This window comes from Phoxinus phoxinus (assembly GCF_949152265.1).
Source record: "Phoxinus phoxinus genome assembly, chromosome: 3".
In the NCBI taxonomy this organism is placed as follows: Eukaryota; Metazoa; Chordata; class Actinopteri; order Cypriniformes; family Leuciscidae; genus Phoxinus; species Phoxinus phoxinus.
The window spans coordinates 26,594,439-26,613,746 of NC_136878.1; the positions used below are offsets into that span (position 1 = coordinate 26,594,439).

The window sequence follows — 19,308 nt, forward strand, 5'->3', positions numbered from 1 at the left end:
TTTTATTCAGCAAGGATGAATTAAATTGATCAAAAGTAACAGTAAAGACATTTATAATGTTACAAAATATACTTTTTTTTTAATAAATACTGTTCTTCTGAACTTTTCTATTCATTCAAATATTCCTGAACCAAAAAAATTATCACCGTTTTCACAAAAATCTTAAGCAGCAAAACTGTTTTCAACATTGATAATAATAAGAAATGTTTCTTGGGCAACAAATCAACATATCAGAATGATTTCTGAAGGATCATGTGGAGTAATGATGATGAAAATTCAGGAATAAATTACATTTTAAAATATATTAAAATAGAAAAGTTACTTTAAATTGCAATAATATTATAGAATATCACTGTTTTTACTCTGTTGTTAATTAAATAGACGCAGCCTAGGTGACCCCAAACTTTTGAAAGGTAGAGTTAATGTTTAGTGTATAACATGGAACTACAAAAAATTCAGGTATAGAACACGAATAACCTCAACCATGAGGAAAATATCAGATATCCTATGTGAACATTTCAGTGATGCAGAACTTCTGAACCACAATAACATGATCAATATCTAGATTGAATCTAGAAACAGTTGAGTACAAGAACATGAATATGTTGGCCAATAAAAGAGATAAATCACTGATCAAACATTTCAAGCATGTAATGGGAATGTTTGGATGTAGCAGATTTTTTTCTATGAATGCTGGATCTGTACATGTACCTTATGTTGCCGTAGCAGGTTGTCCAGGTTGTATCGTCTCTTATTGTTGAAGTAAAAGTTCTTACATTGAGCTTCACTCTTACTGCCTACCATCTTAGCAATGGCTGACCAGTTCCTACCATGTTCAACCAGCCCTGTGCACAAGAGAAAGAGGGTAAGATTATAAATGAATAGAGAAAAGACACCCTCCACCAACTGCAACAAAACCCATATGCTGACTTGAGTGGCTATGTACCGGTACGTTCTGCACGATAACTGACAGTCTGCTTTATTAGCGTTTTTTTCCCTTTCACTCTGCTCAGGCTTAAATGTGTTTATCTATATACTTTTTTTGTTGTTTAATGTTTTTAAAAGAATACCTCAGGATATAATGCAAGCGTGTTGTGTATATTTGCTAATCATAAGCTTGTTCAGTAATGGGTGTTACTTTACTTCTATGCCAAGCAGTTTTCTGTTGGTCAACACGGTGAATTCATGTGACCAACTTTAACCTGATGTGAAATCTGCATGGGGAAATCATAGCCTTCCAAGCTAAATTCCTGATTTAGAAATTTGAAATGACTATTTCAACTTTCCAAGCCTTAAAAGCTAGTGGCACACTAACCAACTCCACAACAGTATGGATGACAAATCTACTGGATCAGTAAAATGGAAAAAATGGTTTCTTCCAGTTTTCAGGTTCATAAAATGTCCCAATTTGGTTGCAAATAATAATGAATAAACAATTATAACAGACTAACTTTGGATTCAGTTCATGAAGCGACTTTACCCTGTGAATGTGTGCAATTTGTATTTGTCCATTCGGTGTGTCATAGTAAGCATTCATGCGTGTCAGGAGCAGTTGTAAGCTTTAGTGAGAAAAAGATTCACATTGAATAAACAATGTTTTCCCGTCAATGTTTTTTTTAATTTGTCATATTTTAAGTAATCCCCAGAAAGTAAATCGAGCTACACAATCAGCACAGAAAAAAAAAAGATGTCTGTGACACTGCTATGAGCCTTTGAGTTTGCACTTTGCAGTGAAAGATTGGACCAGGTCAGACCAGTTCACATGTCACTGATCACCTCCATGATCTCGAAAGATCACACCACCAACTGCCAACTGAGATATTCCAACTAGCTGGATGTTCTCAGACACCATGAGGACAGTCAACAGTGCCAAATACCCACGAGGCTGTGACACTCACATGCACAAATTCTCTCCGATACACATATATTTTTTATCAGTACCTTAAATAAATTGTGTAAAAAAAAAAAAAAAAAAAAAAAAAAAAAATTATGCAACTAAGCAATTCCAAAAGGAATCCAAGCCCCAAATTAAGTTTTTAAACCTTTGATTAGTACTAAGTTGGCCACAGTGTGCTGGAAAGGAGGCCATAACTAACCAGCACCTAGACTCATAATGAAATAGTGTGTGGTGTACTGATTGAGTACTGAATAAATCACTGCAAACATCATGGTTCAAGATCAACCACCTTGAGCCGCAGTGGTTTTATAGCACGGGCTGACCTTGATTCGGCTCTACATAGAGCTTCTAACTGTTATCTCTCTCCACAGGCATTGTGAGGCAGAGTAAAACCTGTTTTATGCAAACACAAGCAAGAATGTGCATGATTTAATAAATCATCAAACTAAAGAACTTCTGAAGTTTGAAAAACAGTTCAGCGCCTCACATGTCTGCACAGCAGCTACAGAGATTCTTGTCAGAATATAAAGCAACACTCAGTTCCTCCAAACAAATACTGAAACTTTGCGTGCAGTTCTCCTAGTCCCGAGCCAATCGTGTTAGACTGTCCTCCAATTAAACTAAACTGGGCAGTGACATTGATGGCTCACTAGAGGTCTGTACAAAAGACACAGGGAGAGAAACACACACACACCTTCATGTTTGTTCCTCAGTGGACTGAACTTCCCCTCTACTAAAGAGAAGACGAAAAAGAGCACAATGAAAGAGGAAGCAGAAGGAATGCACTCAGATGACCGCAGTCTGACCTGAAAACACTTCTGCAAACTGATGTTTTAAAAAGCTCTAGGGGTAGTTTGTGTGTTAATGTGTCTGTGAGTGATTTTAAATTTTTAGTAATACAAACACTTACTGCACTTAAATTTGTTTATCCATCAATATAGTGCGTGTGTAAATTTGCTTAAAGCAAAAACAAAAGTGTGCCTTCATCATTATCTTAAAAGTACACGTCACTAAGAATCTCAAACGTTCAGTGATATATAAATAATAAACAGTCTAATATGAATCCATAATCATCAGGTCTCAGAAGGTTTTTTTTTACCAAAAAATAAAATAAATAGTAATAAGATAAATAAATAAAAAATTTAAGAGGACCTCTATTTTTCACTGTCCTCCTTTCCAGGTCATTAATGCAATAAGTCAAAAACACTATCCAGAAAATAAATTACACTGTTGTATTCAATGCAAAAAGAGGAAGGCTTTTTTCCTCTGTCCATTCCTGCTGTCACACTGACAACGACTGTGGAGACAGAACTGCAAACTGAAGTGTGCAGCTGAACCTAGGCCTACTCAAGAAAATCTTGTGAAAGCTGTCAAGATCATGTCCCAGTCATATTCCACCAATAAATAAATAAATAAAAAAACTATAATTTTCTTTAAGAAAACGAAGCACATTTTAAGACCATTTAGATTTAGCACATTTTCTTCCACATTCCCATTCCTGGTAATAATAATAAATCTCTCATTACAGCAATGCAAGGAAATTATACTATACTTCTGAACTACTTACAAATCATGGTAATATCTGTTGTACTGCCTGTAACTATTCTGAAAAAAATAAGATTATTGTAATTCAAATGTTTTATGTTTAGTAACTTAATATAAAGTAGATTCACTGCTGAGAATAATGGGAATACTGGTAATTAGTACTTGAGTTTAATTTCATGTTTTGACCACAAATATAATCTGTAAAGCTGGAAATGCACATGTAAGACGTGCAGATGAACTCATCTCTGCTGGATAAACAATGCAATGCCTTTAAAAATTGGAATACATTTAAATAAGTGAAATCTAGACATAAATGGACCATTTAAAATAGTACAATTATTATTAATTAATTAATTATATTTAAATATACACTGCTACTCAAATTTTTGGGTAAGTAAGTCTCTTATGCTCACCAAGGCTGCATTTATTTGATCAGAAATACAGTAAAAACAGTAATATTGTGAAATATTATAATTTAAAACATCTATTTCAATTTATTTTATAATGCAATTTATTCCTGTGATGGCAAAGCTGAATTTTCAGGATCCATTACTCCAGCCTTCAGAGACATTTCTTATTATTATAAATCTTGAAAAAAACGTTCAGTTTAATATTTTTTTTTAAACCGATATACGGGATTCTTTGATGAATAGAAAGTAAAAAAATTATTTGAAATAAAAATATTTTGTAACATTATTCATGTCTTTACTTTCACTTTTGATAAATTTAAGACTTACTTTTAAATGGTAGTGTATACTTGTTCTCATACAATGCATATACATATATATATAGTATGCAAGTATAATAACTTTTTGCCTACATAAAAAATGTGCCAAATTGTCATAAAATAACGCCATAATAGTCCGAAAATAAAGCTTCAGTTTCTTCTCATGCAATTATGGGGTGACATGTGACCTGGGCATGTTTCTGTAAGATTCCCTCCAAAAGCTTTCAGTTTAATGAAACCAAACTGTACACTAAGAGCAAAACATTTGCCCTGTGCACTATTCCTGTCATTCTTTTCAGTTTTTAGGGGTGAATGGTCGTCTTGTAAAGTTTTTAGTGTGTCAAACGGTCACAGTTATTTCAGTTTCTTCCTCTCAGTCTTGATCTGAATAATCATTACAAAGAGCATGCTCAAAAATGCAACCCAAACCAACTTCCCCTACACCGAAAATAAGCAAAACCACAAAGACATCAAATAAGTAGAACAAAAGTAAGATGAAATGTTTGTGCATGTGTGAAGATATCAGACAGAGCCAAGCCAACTGAGAACCAGAGAAGGAGAGGGAGTGGGGGAGGGAGATGAGCAGTACCTTTTTTGGCGATCTCCATCTCATCCTCTGTCCAGCGAGACGTCTCTCCAGCTTCAACCGCGCCTGTAGCGACACACACCGTCAGAGTCAGTGAAGGAGAACTCAGGCAGCGCTACACGACACGGCTCATCTCGCACCCTCCCTCTCTATCTGTTTATAGAGACCTCCACACCCCTTAAGAACTTCCCTCTCTCGGGTGCTCTCTCTGTCCTCAACTGCTTTCGGTCCTTTGCTCAGTTTATTGCTTCCCCTCCTTGGTGCTCGCTGGACTCAACTAGGCAGTCTCACCTCTCTCTTACTCCTGCCTCTCTTGTCTCTCTCTCTTTCTCGCTGTCTCTCGGAGAGTGCAGTCAGCTGATCTCAAGCAGACAGTGGAGGAGTGCAGAAGCACCACCCTTCTGGGTCTAAGACCAACACACACACACACTCACTCACCCACCCATATCATTAGACAGTCATTCTCATAACAGTAGCCGAGCTGAAGCAAGCAGCGCAACAACCCCTCCCTACATAATTTCCACTCAAACTACAGTGAGAGCAAGAGAGAGAGAAAGACTGAGACGGAGAGAAAGACAGCCTGTGCTCTCCTCTCCCGCCCACTCTGAGGGTCTCCTTGAAATTGACTAAACACTATGACAGATTTAGCACAGTGTGAACCTCTGACATTTATGCGAGAGCGCAAGCGTGTCCCCAGTGTTTGGATGACTAGTGCGGCGAGTCTCTGCTAAAACTCTTCATATACGCGTCTCTTTGGCGACCCACTAGACGCTGTTTACTATACCCAATGACCCCACAGTGTGTGCGTTACATTAATATGCTTGTACTCTGCTGCTTTGTCATTTTGATGGCGGTTTAGATGTGGAATTGGTGCATTATGGCTTTTGAGTGCCTGTTTAAAACTTAAAACCCACTTTAAAGACAGATAATGACAAGATAAAATCAAGCACAGGTGTAAACTTCATCAGGCGAGATGGGCAGACCCTCCTCACACACACAAGGGCTATCAGATCACAATACAGGAACAGAGGCCAGACGAGAGACTCCATCACGAAACAGCGGGAATGACAAAACACAATTGGTGACCGATCTTTAAGGTACAGAGCGCTAATCAACCACACTTTCTGATGTGGGCTGATTGCATTGAGCAGCAAACGTAATGAATACTAATTACTGAGCACTGAGGTCTCTTAATTCAGTTTAAAGTGGCACCAAAAGCCAAATGAAATAATCAGGCCGGCCTTTCATTCCCCTTTTCACTCTAATCAAACTCCTCCAGAGACTCGCCACGTTTACCTGCCTCTCTTTATTGTCTCCATGGCGATCCCTCCACCCGCTGTCACCACGGCAACACAAACTCAGAGACCTTGAGTCTGGCGTTGGGTGGCAGGAAGAAGAGAGATTCGGAGATAGGAAAGAACGGACAAACAATCTCACCAAGAGAGCGAGGGAGCAAGAGAGCAACAGGAACAAACATGAAAGGAGGGAACAAAAGAGTGCAAAGGGAATAAATAGTAAAATGAAGAGAAACGCTCTAGATGTCAGTGAAAGAACAGAAGTGAAATAATGCTGAAGAGCTGCTGTTTTGTGAGCCTCAAGGATCAAACCCTGTGTTTCTGTCTGACAGCCCTTCTATCACAACAGCATTTGAAGCAAACCCCACATGCACACACGTACACCTTGCTGCGGTCAGAGAAAGCAGGAAACTAGGTGACTTTCAGGCTTTGTAATGAGGTCACCGAGGAACAGATCACACTCACACTTCTAGAGTCTGACCTCACGATCAGCAGACAGACATCACAGCACCACACTGAGAGGTGAGAGAGTAAAGTGAGTGAGTGAGTGTGTGTGTGCAGGGCCGTCGCAAGTGGGGCGCGAGGCCCTGTGCGAATATGGTGTGCGAGGGGGTTGCTATATAGCAACTAGTATAGTAACGAACGCAACATCCACGCGCTTTAGATTGACAAATAAAAAAACTGGTTTGACCCATTTCAAATGCAGCAATTAGAATTTAAAATGGACTGAGTAACGCTCTGTATGCAATCTTGACATGTGATGCCGTGCTCACTGACATGCACACGCTCATAAGAATTGTAAGATCTACTGCATTATAATAATAATAAAGCAATTAAATAAACAAAGGATTAAAAGCAATTTGAGAGAACAAGTAAATACGAATGGTAAAATAAGTTCTAGGTCTAATTGTAGTTATGAAGTAATCAGTTAATATTTATATTTTATTTTAAAATGTGCACACATTCACTCTTATTCGCATGACTAATAGCCTATGTCAAAAACACAAATGTTTCTGGTCTCGTCACATTCATTCACGATTTACATGAATCATGATTTAATATTTTCAATTCAAAATGGCAAAATTTAATTAAAAGTTAAGTAGTTTGCAACCATCAAAATCATTGGTTCTGGCAGTCCAGGAGCGAGGCCCTGTGCGGTCACACACTTGGCACAGCCCTTGCGACGATCCTGAGTTTGTGGATGTGAAAAACTATTTGAACAAAAAAGAGGACAAGTATGTGAGAAACATAGCGCTTACCTCGTGAGTCTGCGCTGGCTGCGAGAGAGGGTTTTGCAGCCTCTCGAGCTGGTCTCTGCACCGGTTCAGGTTTAGAAGAGGGTGTTGACTCTGGCAGAACTAAGCAACACACAGAATAAACCATCAGGACTTGGGCTCATTTGTGCTTGTGTGTGTACTTGCCACTTGCCCTTATGTGAAAATTAGTTTGTTTGGTCAGATCACTAATTCTCTAATTCAGTTGTGTGCAATTCAGTTTAGTTACTTTTTTAGCTACCTTTTGTAGTTTATTACAATATTGTCAACCTAGTTACATGACAGTCCCCTCCCAACGTTACATGATTTACAAAAACTGACAGTTTGACAGAATTAAAGAGATTTAAATATCAACAATAAGGTAAGATTTATTTTCTGCTGGCCTCTAGTTACTGACCCCTTGAAGAAAATAAATAAATAAATACAGTGAAAAATATATACACATATATGAAATACATATACTGTATATTTAGTGACAAAATATGTATGAATATTTTTTTCATTTAACATAAATTTTTGTTTATTAAAAAAAAAATACTACAATAATTTATTACGTTTTTGATAATAAAAAAATTGCTTGAATTAATTCAACCCTCTTTTTTAAAAAAAAATAAGAAATTAATAATTGAGGCATTAATTTGATCAAAAGTGACAGTAAAGACTTCTAATTGAAATGTTTTTCTTTTGAAATTTCTATTCACTAAAGAATCAAGAAAAAAAATTATAATGGTTTTATACAAAAATATTAAGCAGCACAACTGTTTTAAATAAGCATATTTAAAATAAATGCCAATAATATTCAATGCATCACATCTAATCAAATGTTTAAATTAGCAAGGCATAAAAACACATACTCGAAAAATATGTATGTGACAATGCAGCTCTGGCTAACAGAGCAAGTAACAGTTTTGCATGTTACCTTGTTCAGGTGGCGGTGGAGGTGCTTCTTCAGCCACCCCAGACGAAGCCTCGTTATTGGCCATGGAGCGGGTGGTGATGCGGCCCTTGCGGCGGCCCTGGCTGTTGGCGGTCTTTCGGCCGCGTGGCGTGCTCTGCTCCTTACCCTCTTCCTCCTCTCCCTCACACTTCTCTTTATCTTTACTGATGTCCCTGTGGAGGAACAGACGAGGAATAAAGGCTCTCCTCTCCTCCGCACTGAACTCAATTCAGTTACATCTATTTAGATGGTAAGAGCGAGCAGAGCTAAGAGTTGCAAATGCAGACACTGTGCAAGTTTCTCACCTATGATATATTCGTCTTACGGAGTTCACTACAGAGTTTCCTTAACAGAATCACACCCAGACCACAAAACCACTTTAGTCTCTACCCTTTTATGTATTCATAGAAAAGTCAAAAATCCCATTTTCATGATGAATTCCACTTTTTGCTAAATCCCTGGTAGTGACATAACAGGTCCAGAGTAAAGCACACAGTCTCCTCGAAACCAAATGAGTTAATGAGGTTAATCTTAAGCTTCTCTTACAATTAGGCTCACCTCACAGAAAACAGATCATCTCACCTACTTATTTGGGTGGATTGAGCGTAAAGGTTCTTTCTGATATAAAGGGCAACATTTTCTCTAAACATTGCCATTTTGAGAGTGTATCCTGCATTCTGTACTAACAGAACAATAACTGTGCTGTTGTCACACCCAAACTTTCAGTGGGTATATGGGCTTTGAGATTTCACAGTGGAGTTGGGGCAAAAGGGGGAATTGAAGCCAGTTTATCACAAAGGAGGAAAAAAAGAGGAACAAACCATGATACATACTTGGAGTCCTCCTTTTCATCTTTCTCCTCCTCTTCCTTCTTCTCCTCGTCCTCTTTCTTCTCTGATTTCTCCGATTTGTCCTCTTCGTTCTTGTCGTCTGTCTTCTCTTCCTGTGAAGGTCGCGTTATCTGCTTCAAAGGAAAAGAACCACAATAACAGAAGCATTTAGACAGATGACCTTTTCAAGAGCACAGACCTGTGACCAGGTTCCCATCACAAGAACCAGCAGTTCACCTTAAACTGTGTCAGCCCAGCTATGAAGTAAAGGAATGATTATGTATCATCAAACACCAAATGGGCAATATCAATACTTGCTTTACATGTAGGACTTCAATGAAATATGATTTAAGGCTAACAAATATTTAATCAAAGAGAATATTGTAGTTACATTTATTAAGTTCTCAGTTGCACATGCATGCATTATCGCTACATTAAGTTTCTTAAAATGAATAGCAACTCTCTGTCAGACTGAATCTATATGTAAAATAAATTGAAAATAAAGCAAGTTCTTTGAAAAATTTCTTTGAAAAATTTGCTCCCAGAAGTTTTCTACATTTCACTAGTTTCATTGTGAAAAATCATACCTGCTCTGGACTGAATCAGACAAAATTCCTGTCTGGCTACTTCTTATCCATCTCTGTCTCTACTTCCCCCCCTGAATAGATTATTCAGATCACTTCAGATGCGCACTGTTCGGACTGTTTGAATTGCTTAAAATATGATTGGAATCACTTTTAAAAATGAAAATAATAAGTGCTACAGTTAAGTCTGTCATATAGGCTACATACAATTATAATAAGAATTCATATTTTGTAATATTATAATATTTTGTGTTTGGGTCATGGGTTTTATTGATGATCATGAGACTTGTTTTTGTAATCACTAATCAGGCTCAAATTATATATAAAAAAATGTAGATTTATCGGCTTTCACATATAAAGAATTATCGGTATAGGCCAAAATTTTCATATTGGTGCATCCTTTAAAAAAAATTTTTTTTTTTTTGCTTGAGCTTAGAACATTTTTTGAGAAACAACATTGTGCTCAATAGGGCTCAATTTTTTTGCATTTTTAAATCTTATCTGATCTTCAGTGTGAATAAGCACATAACTCTTAAGATCTAATTCATATGACACAAATGTAGAATGTAGGTCAAAGGGTAAATATGCATGATTGACATGACTGGAACTTTCAGGAATTGAATTTCAAAAGAATGCCAGACATAAATGTGTCAAGCATACAATGATGTTAACATATGTGATGAACAACAGGAGGCAGATGTCACAAAAGAAAAAGAAAGCAGCAAGGAGAGATGGAAAAAAAGTTTTATCAATGAACAGAAGAAGCAGATGATCAAGAGGGAGAAAAGCTAAACAGAGTAAGTGCCGGCCAATCAGAACCAAGACCTGTAGGTGGTGCTCAGATGAACAAAGACTGAGGAATCACACATACACACATACGAAACACAATGACCCCAATGTGTTATGTTGTAAGTGTAAAGGGAAAAAGTTTAAAGAGCGTCTTTCTCATATTGGCAGAATTCTGGAGTAAAATACCATTCCTCCCCCTCTGTTTCCATGAAAGCACATGGCCCAATGTTCATGAACATCTATAGACATATGCCACAGATCAGATTTTTCCCCTTTGCATCTATTGTTATACATATGATCAGGGCTTGAAGTGTCGGTACTGCGTACTGGTGCGTACCAGCCCATTTTGAGCACTGCATGACAATAAATGAAGGTTATTGACATTGAAAAGTTGAGGGTCGGTACGATTTTTTATTAAGTCACCATGTTCACCAAGGCTGCATTTATTTGATCAATAATACAGTAAAAACAGTAATATTGTAAAATATTATAACAATTTAAATGAACTTTTTTGCATTTTAATATATTTTAAAATTGTATTTATTCCTGTGAATGAAATTTATTCCAAAGCTGCATTTTCAGCATCATTACTGATCCACATGATCCTTCAGAAATTATTTGAATATGCTGATTTGCTGCTCAAGAACCATTTCTTATTATTATCAATGTAGAAAACAAGTTGTTCTGCTTAATATTCTTATGGAAACCATTATATATTTATTACAGGATTCATTGGTGAATAAAAAGTTCAAAATAACTGAATTTATTTAAAAGCACTGATTCTTAAAAAAAATGAGTCGTCTCTATGTTAAATGTTATGTGATGAGACTATCAAAATGAAATGGAGTCATATGGATCCAGCAGGAGCAGTGCGCATTTTACAACATCAATAAAGTAAAAATAAGAAAAAAAAGAAAAACTGTACTGCAGACACAGAGTCAGTGCAGACACCGAGATTTTAAGCTTATTTCATATTTAGAGAAAGTAAATCACTTCTGTTTAAACTCTTAAAACAATCTAAGCTTTACAAGAGATCAAAATGGAGCAGTATTAGTCAATTAGGTTTGGAATTGGAGTTTACTTGGCAGCCTTTCAAACATGAAACTTGTTATTAAGGTTTTCGTCATGTGCAAAGCAGGTGACGTTAGGGTATTTGTAAACGGGCAAGGAGCCGTGTCAGTTTACACTGATTACAAATGTAGGTAACGTATAAATAAACTCCATTGTAAAAAAGCTAAATGATCAAACCAACTAAAAATTTAAGTCTCTAATGTGAACATAGCCACTGTTTAGTGCAGAGTTACATGTGTAGGCCAGCGGTAATAGGCAATATTAAAGACCCGCTGTGATAAAAATCAAGTTTTTTTACCCTGTTCGGTAACACTTTATTTTACGGTGTTCGTGATACAGAGTAATTACTTAATTACTTAGTAGTAGACATTGTAATAACATGTAATAAAATGTAATTAACATATAACTAAGTAATGGAACAGCCTGTACTTACATAGTGCAAATATGCACATGTAATAGGCAGCTACTGTTACACATATGTAACAAGCCGAGATGGATAAGGTAAGTAGATACACATTAAGTACACTCTTGATACACTTTATTTTACGTAGCTTATCCCTGTGTAATATTATGTAATTTTAATGTAATTAGGAAACTACTGCATGCATTTAAGCTGTAAACTAGTGAGTTAAATCAAACTAAGGCACAGATGGATAAGGTATGTATACACAAAGTGCACTCTTGATACACTTTATTTTATGTAGCTGATCCCTGTGTAATATTATGTAATTGCAATGTAATTAGAAAGCAGACGGGACATTCTATAAAACGTCTTCTTCATTCAGGTTCAAACAGCGTGAGGGAGCGCAATGACAGAATTTTAGCAGCTTTTTTTTGCCATAAAGCAATTCGTTACATCGCGAGACCTGATATCACGCGATAGGCGGCCCGCCGGCCCAAAGTTGCAATGGTGTTTTTTCCGCTCACAGGCGATAGGGGGGTGCGAGACTACCACCATTCAACCAGAAAAAAGTAATATAACCATTTCAATGACTCCGAAGCTGTTCCGTTAAGGTAAAAAACCTGCATAGTTCACCTTTAAGATGGATAAGGTATGTAGAGATACACATAAAGTGCACTCATGTGCAATCTTGATACACTTTATTTTGTTACATACGTGTAATGCTACAGAATGTACAAAATTACCATGTGTAACTGCAGGCTTTTCCCGACCTTAGTAGCCTAACATTTAAGAACTTGTTACATTGTGTAGTACTAAGTACTTTCTTATATAATTACACTGTACCAAGTCTGTAACGCATATGTAACCGACTTGGCAGTAGCTGTGTAACAGTAGCTGCCTATTACATGTGCATAATTACAATCTGTAAGTACAGGCTGTTCCATAACTTAGTTACATGTTAATTACATTTTGTTACATGTTATTACTGTACAACGTCCACTACTAAGTAATTAATTAAGTAATTACTCTGTATCAGGGAATATGTATATTGTTTAAAACTGCAGTGAACCAAAGACAGTCTCATAAACATGGTTTGAAATCACTGGTGTTTCTTTCGTCACAAACTACCTTGTAACCAATCATGTCAACGTGCGGACGGGCTTTAGATTATCATTAATTGCAAAGTAGGGAAGTCTCAAGTGAAACCAGGTTATCCCGGTATATTTTTCTGTTGATATAAAAAATCGTGTATCTTTAGCAATATAGCAGGTGAATTATGTATGATGAATATATTACGATTTTATGGGGAAATATATGCCTTTCTCCACTGATGCTTGAAGTAGTTCAAAGCATTTCTAAGGATGCTGATTTTTAGAAGGCAGGTGTTCGACTCTGAGATGGTGAAAGGGAACATGGTTTGTTTAACATTAGCAACACATAACACAGCTGTTTGATAACGTAGTCAAGGGCTAATCATTTTAATTACCATTACCGATGTTGTAGAGAGCGATACCATTCAAGGACTGCCCGATGGCCCGGGGCCAGCGTGAAAAACACTCGGGCCAGTTGACGGAAGAGCCAGTGCCGCATCTTCACGGAAGTTGATCATTTGCGTGTTTTTAAGCCTTGCCTATGTACATATTCAAGCGCAGCTCTCAGATTGGTACTTGCGCGATGTGTGATAAGTTTTGTGTGAGCAGCAACACACAACCAGAGCACCACATCTCAGCTTAAACAGTTATACGTGTTGTGTTATGTGTGCGGCAGTCGTTCACTTTCGTTTTGTGTTTGTTTTTATTATTAAAGTTTTTAAATGTTCGCTGGTTCCCGCCTCCTTTCCATAACAACATACCTTGCTACAAACTACACGTTTACCATTCGTTTAAAGCGACTTGCCCCGTCAGATACATGTGCTAACAGATAGATACTTGCGCTGCTGTGTAATGTTTGAGATGTTGTGCTTTCCACTGTGCATAACCTAAATTTCACAGGTATATTCTTCATCTGTAAAATGTTATAAACTCATGCAAATATTTTCATTTTTGCGGTCAGGAGTGAATTTCCGCCAAACTCCACAGATTTCCGTGAACGATTGCCGCCACGTGCATGCGCGAAAAACCGATGGAGCGCAATAATTCTGACTAAAATATACATAAAGTGATAATTAACCAATGTAGAATTTGATAAACAATGTAGAACTGTAAACCTATAAGTAAGTGTATTTTTATGCTAGCAGTAACTGTAAAGTGACTATTGTAATGGGGTAGACCTAATCAAATGTAGGTTAATTAGTCTGTGCTTTTGTTTGTACATTATTTTATTTTTAGTTTGGTGAATTTAAAAATAAAATCATTATTTATGTTTTTAGATTGTAATGTTACAATGTTAGAATGGAATGTGAGTTTAACCCATTTCTGCACATAATATACTATTTGTATTTTGTTCTTATTTTAATACTGACTGTCTTTAACAATATTTAAAATGTATGAGTTAGGTTCGTAGTTTTTGGTGTCATAACCTTATTTATTAAGGTTACATGGATCAAAAACAACCAAAACAATAACTAAGCCTATTTCATTTTATTTCATTTATTTATAACTTTGTGTTGGGGCCAGGGAAATTTTTGGCAGGGCAAGTAAAAACTTCAACCACTGGCCCAACTAGGTGGGGTGTGGGCTAATTTGCATACTCATGGTTCCATGTATACTAAATGAAGTAAGGGTGTAGCGTTACATTTAAGCTATTTTAACTAAAAAAAAAAAAAAAAAAAAAAAACTTTTCAAAATGTAATTTTCAAAGATCAAGGATGAGCTTTAAGGGATAAAATTATTGACTACATGAGGACTTTAAGTGGAGATGTAAGTGCAAGTAGACAAGGTCTCCTTTAGATTAACATTAAACTAAGTGTAGGGCTGCAGTCAGTAGAGAGGGTCTTTTTCCTTTGGTTTGAAGAGGGAGCCAGTGTACTAATGGCCCAAGGTTCTTTATCATGGTTGCTGGCACGGACAGAGGGACCGGAGCCCCTCCTCCTCCTCGGTCTGTTCCACGAAAGAGAAGCAAAGCACTGGAACAAGCAGAGCTCAGCCAACACAAACAAGGCTGTGCAGCTGCCAGATGGGACCAAAAAAATGTCAGAACCTCTGCCACAGAGACGTGGAGAACAAATAATGGGGGAGAAGGGAAACGGCGATAATTCAGGTCAAAACAAAAATAAAAATGACAGAGAAAGGGTCCAATACATGAAAGACATATAGCAAGCACAAAGCAGACAGGGGATCGATCAATCATTCTCTAGGTTGAAGGGCAAGAAGAGGAAGTGCTTGTTTTAATGCTCTCTTCGACTTGTAGCACATCGACAAACTGACACATGGTTGACAATAAAAGCCCATTTCTGCCATTCAGAGCTCAGTTCACAATGCCTTTACATTCCATCAAAAGACACTCTACATGGAAATCTCACAAGGCCTTTCATTACACCCAATTCTGTTGTTGTTGTTTTTTGACAGCTTATATGGGAATGGTGGTTTACTTCATTATAAACCAATTATTATTTCACCAACCTCTGAGCACTTCAGATTTGAAACACCACAATACAACTGCTTAGATATAACAGATATGCTGGTGTCTATAACGCAGTGTTATTAACATGAACAAAAAAATTAATTGAAATAAAACTGAAATATAAATATTACATGAAAACATTAAATGAAAATTAGAAATGCTGTTTTGGCAACTAACTGAAGTACTAACATTACTAAAACTACTGAAATAAATTCAATAGAAATATTAAAAACAAATAAAAAACACTTAAACCTTAAACTAAAATGAAAACTGAAACCTAAAAACTAATTCAAAATATAAATACATTACATACTATAACCGTATATGTATAATACTAAAATAACTGCTATAGGAGCTTCTGTTCATGTCCTACTTTAATATTCAAGCCCTGATATAAAGGCAAGATTTGACTAATTCATGTGCTGACTGTATGATCGTGGGAATGAACTGGTTTACACAAAGCAGATGAAGACCTCTTTGACCAGTTTTACTTTAACCTTCAGTGAGTTACTTTGACCCTGGAGCAAAACTGCAATAGCTCTTTAAAGCTATTCATTAATACCCATGTTTCACTGAATGTTGCTAAAACTAAACAATAGAAACACATTTTTGTTTGGAACACATTTACAACTACAATCTCCAAGCATGCCACAAGTTGTCACACAACATGGTCACTGCATTCTGACATAATTTTTATTCTAAATAGTTTTTGATGTAGCCTAATGCAACTTATAAGATTAACTTACTGGTGTTTCAGCCTTTTAGCGGAAAGGTTATTTAATAAACTAATAAAATGCCTCAGGTAATATACAGGTTGTCAGAGAAATGTAGTAATATTCTGGGATCTATATATATATATAAAAAAAGACTGTTCGAGGCCTGATGGAGGTTGGGGGTAGGGATGTGATGAACAGTATTTTTATTTTCAAACAAACTTCTTGTGGGCTGACTAGTTGACAAATCGGTCTTAAAAATCATCATGAAACCGAAGTTGTGAAATACTTTTCTTCCCTATTGGGACATATGAGTGAAACGGCTTCTCGAACAAGAAAAAAAAAAAAAAATGTAGGGCAGGAATTGATTTTGCCCATGAGGAAATTATTGGATTGTTGTGATCTCTTGTTGACATATTGCCCCGCTCCTACGCCCAAAAAAAAACATCATCATAAAGGAGAAAAGTTGCAAAAGGCAAAGGGAAGATTTTTTTATTATTAAAGATTACAATGGGCAAACTAATAAAAAAAAAATGAAGTGCACGGATAAATCATTTATAAAATATACTGCAATATTCCATTAAAAAAATAAGATCAGTCAATTTAAATGGTGGCTTTAATGAAGAGTGTGTTTAGGCTGATTTAGGGTTCATTAGAAACATTTTCACAAGACACATTCTTGTGTTGAAAAACAGCTGGAGCACAATGGAAAAGAACAGAACGCAGGATGTCCTGGATGTGTAGGAACATGCACCATGGTTTTTATAATCAGTTACTAAGAACACTAGCACACTTACCAATGGCTAAATGAAGGTTGCAAGATCGAAACATTTGAATAAATATTCATTGTTTTTACAAACTACGTTAATAGACAGGATTTTTTTTTCTTTTCAAGGAGGATATTGATATATTTTCTATGACATCAATATTTGGGTATCAGAGGGTTGTGTGCATCGAGGGAGAGGAAGCAAGAATTAAATATTAATCTACTGTCAATATTCTAATATGTTACCTTATCTTTTATTGGAAACCTCAGCTTTACAGTCAACCTTTGGACACACTTCATTCTGTAACAGAGGTGAAGCAGCGGTTCACACAAACTGCACTACAAATAAGTACTGCTCCATTTGCTTCAGATCACTAAACTTCAAAACTATTTTTAAGTTTTTAACTATCTGAAAGTTTTTCAATTCCCCAAAAAACTAAATTCAACGACAAATGCAAGGAGTGGAATAGTAACTCGGTGGCTGATTATCACTCTGAATTAATGTGTCGTGAAAGATGCAACTGTAGCACAGGGAGAGCTCAGTAAAAATAGTTTAATTGTTTTCAAAGTCAAACGAACAAACAGGAAAGACGATAAGCTACTGCAAAAACTCAAATAAACCAACCAAGAAAAGGAGGGAGAGAAGACTAGGCCAAGAAAAACAGCATAACATAGCATAACAACGTCAAAAAAAAAAAAAACTAAATTTGAATTATTATAATTTTTTTAAATCTATGGCTTAGTTATGTCTTTAGTAGATGCATGAAAAAATAGGGTAAAATGTATTAGCAGCACACCTCCTGTCCTGTAGATGTCACCAAGGCAATAGCATATATCCAAGCTAACCACCACCGCACACAGCTTTTAGACATGCATTATGTAGATATTGGTATAATGACAATATTTTAAATAATGCATTTAAATAATATAAATGAAATAATATGCTAAAAATAATAAAATTATTATAACACACAACATACATGTATGTCCTTTTTTTATCTAATAAAAAAATGTTTTAATAACTTCAACCACAGCTTACACCATTAAGCAAAAGTACAGAGCCCTGCAATCTCCAAAAACAATCACAACAGCCTCCAAAACCACACAAAAACTACTCCACCAACAGCCATTTACTTCACTCATTCATAAGGTACCTTCATCTATGTTTATCTGCTCCTCATGAATGTCCTTTTCATCCCATTATATATCCCAGAAGGCTGTGCAGCCAAGGCCAGAGTTAGTGACAGGAACAGGCTGAGCAGGAGAGCGCGCCTCGGGCAGTCTGACAGCGGCGTTGCGCTGGATCAGATCCTCAGCTGCGGGACCCGGCTCGGTAGATCAATTGCGCATATTCCGAGAAAGCATGCCGCGGGGTTGTTTGAGCCTGCTAAAGAAGCAGTGGCATCTCCAACTTACGCACACACAAAAATGTGTGCGAGCGCTAGCTAATCTGGGTGCTAGGGTCAGCCCAGGTAATCCCCGCGGGGTGGAGGGGAGAAGAGACTGACCGATCTTAACCCAGCCCCGTCAGGATTTTGATTGGCACAGCAAGCTGCTCCACAACTTTCTCACTGGTGTCAGAGCAAACGGCACATACCACTGCGGAGAGCTCAGGAGGGGTGTCTCGCATACACACACATTCTCCAACCCTCCCTCTTTCTCCGAAAAAAAACTCTGGAGGGACGGCAGAACACACGGGCTGCCAGTTTAATGAAGAGAAAAAGAAACAAAAGTTTGTTCTTCCCGCTTATGAATATTCTTTTGGCTTGTTCTCTCCCTTTTTTTCTCTAAAACATTCTCAGGGGACTCTAGGAACAGAAAGCTTGAGCAGAAGTTTGTTTGGAACAGCATTCAGAACTCCACGTAAGCTGAACTCGACTGACACAAACACTTTTATGGGTCTCTAAGGGTCACAAACTCCACCCACACACAGACGAGCTCAGTTACCAGACTCTACTCCATCCCCCCCCCCCCCCAAACACACACACACACGCAAGCACACAGAGCCCACTTTAAAGATAAGATAAAAAAAATGAACCTGCTTGTCCTCTCTTTTTAATCAGTATGTAAACGTAACAATCACAACAGGTGGTAGAGGAAACTACAACTGTGCTGTATATATCCACGTAGCTAAAGAGACACCGGGAAACACTTACGGCTACATATGCAAACGAAAAAGGCTGCGCATATGCCTGCTCACTGAAAGCGCCTGGGGCTACTGATGGCTGAAGAGTCAGGCAGTGAGTGAGTGAGTGTGTGTGTGTATGTGTGTGCGTGTAAAGATCAGATCATCTCCTCATTACTGCAGCTCAACTCCTGACTCAAAGACA

At 37.1% G+C, this 19,308-nt stretch overlaps 1 protein-coding gene across 19 annotated transcripts in view; it reads right to left on the bottom strand.

Moving 5' to 3' along the window:
* ncor1 (nuclear receptor corepressor 1) overlaps nucleotides 1–19,308 on the bottom strand; it is a 98,934-nt gene that overhangs the window by 38,720 nt on the left and 40,906 nt on the right. For 8 of the 19 annotated variants that reach the window (XM_079607399.1, XM_079607395.1, XM_079607407.1 and 5 more), the window contains exons 15-20: nucleotides 9,083–9,225; nucleotides 8,244–8,434; nucleotides 7,310–7,408; nucleotides 4,759–4,821; nucleotides 2,592–2,630; nucleotides 712–845 (exon numbers count right to left, since the gene is read on the bottom strand). In XM_079607399.1, coding sequence (XP_079463525.1) covers nucleotides 712–845; nucleotides 2,592–2,630; nucleotides 4,759–4,821; nucleotides 7,310–7,408; nucleotides 8,244–8,434; nucleotides 9,083–9,225 — 669 coding nt within the window. Of the gene's footprint in view, nucleotides 1–711; nucleotides 846–2,591; nucleotides 2,631–4,758; nucleotides 4,822–7,309; nucleotides 7,409–8,243; nucleotides 8,435–9,082; nucleotides 9,226–18,132; nucleotides 18,271–19,308 lie in introns of those variants that run through there. The other 11 variants (XM_079607396.1, XM_079607402.1, XM_079607394.1 and 8 more) reach the window with 8 other exon arrangements.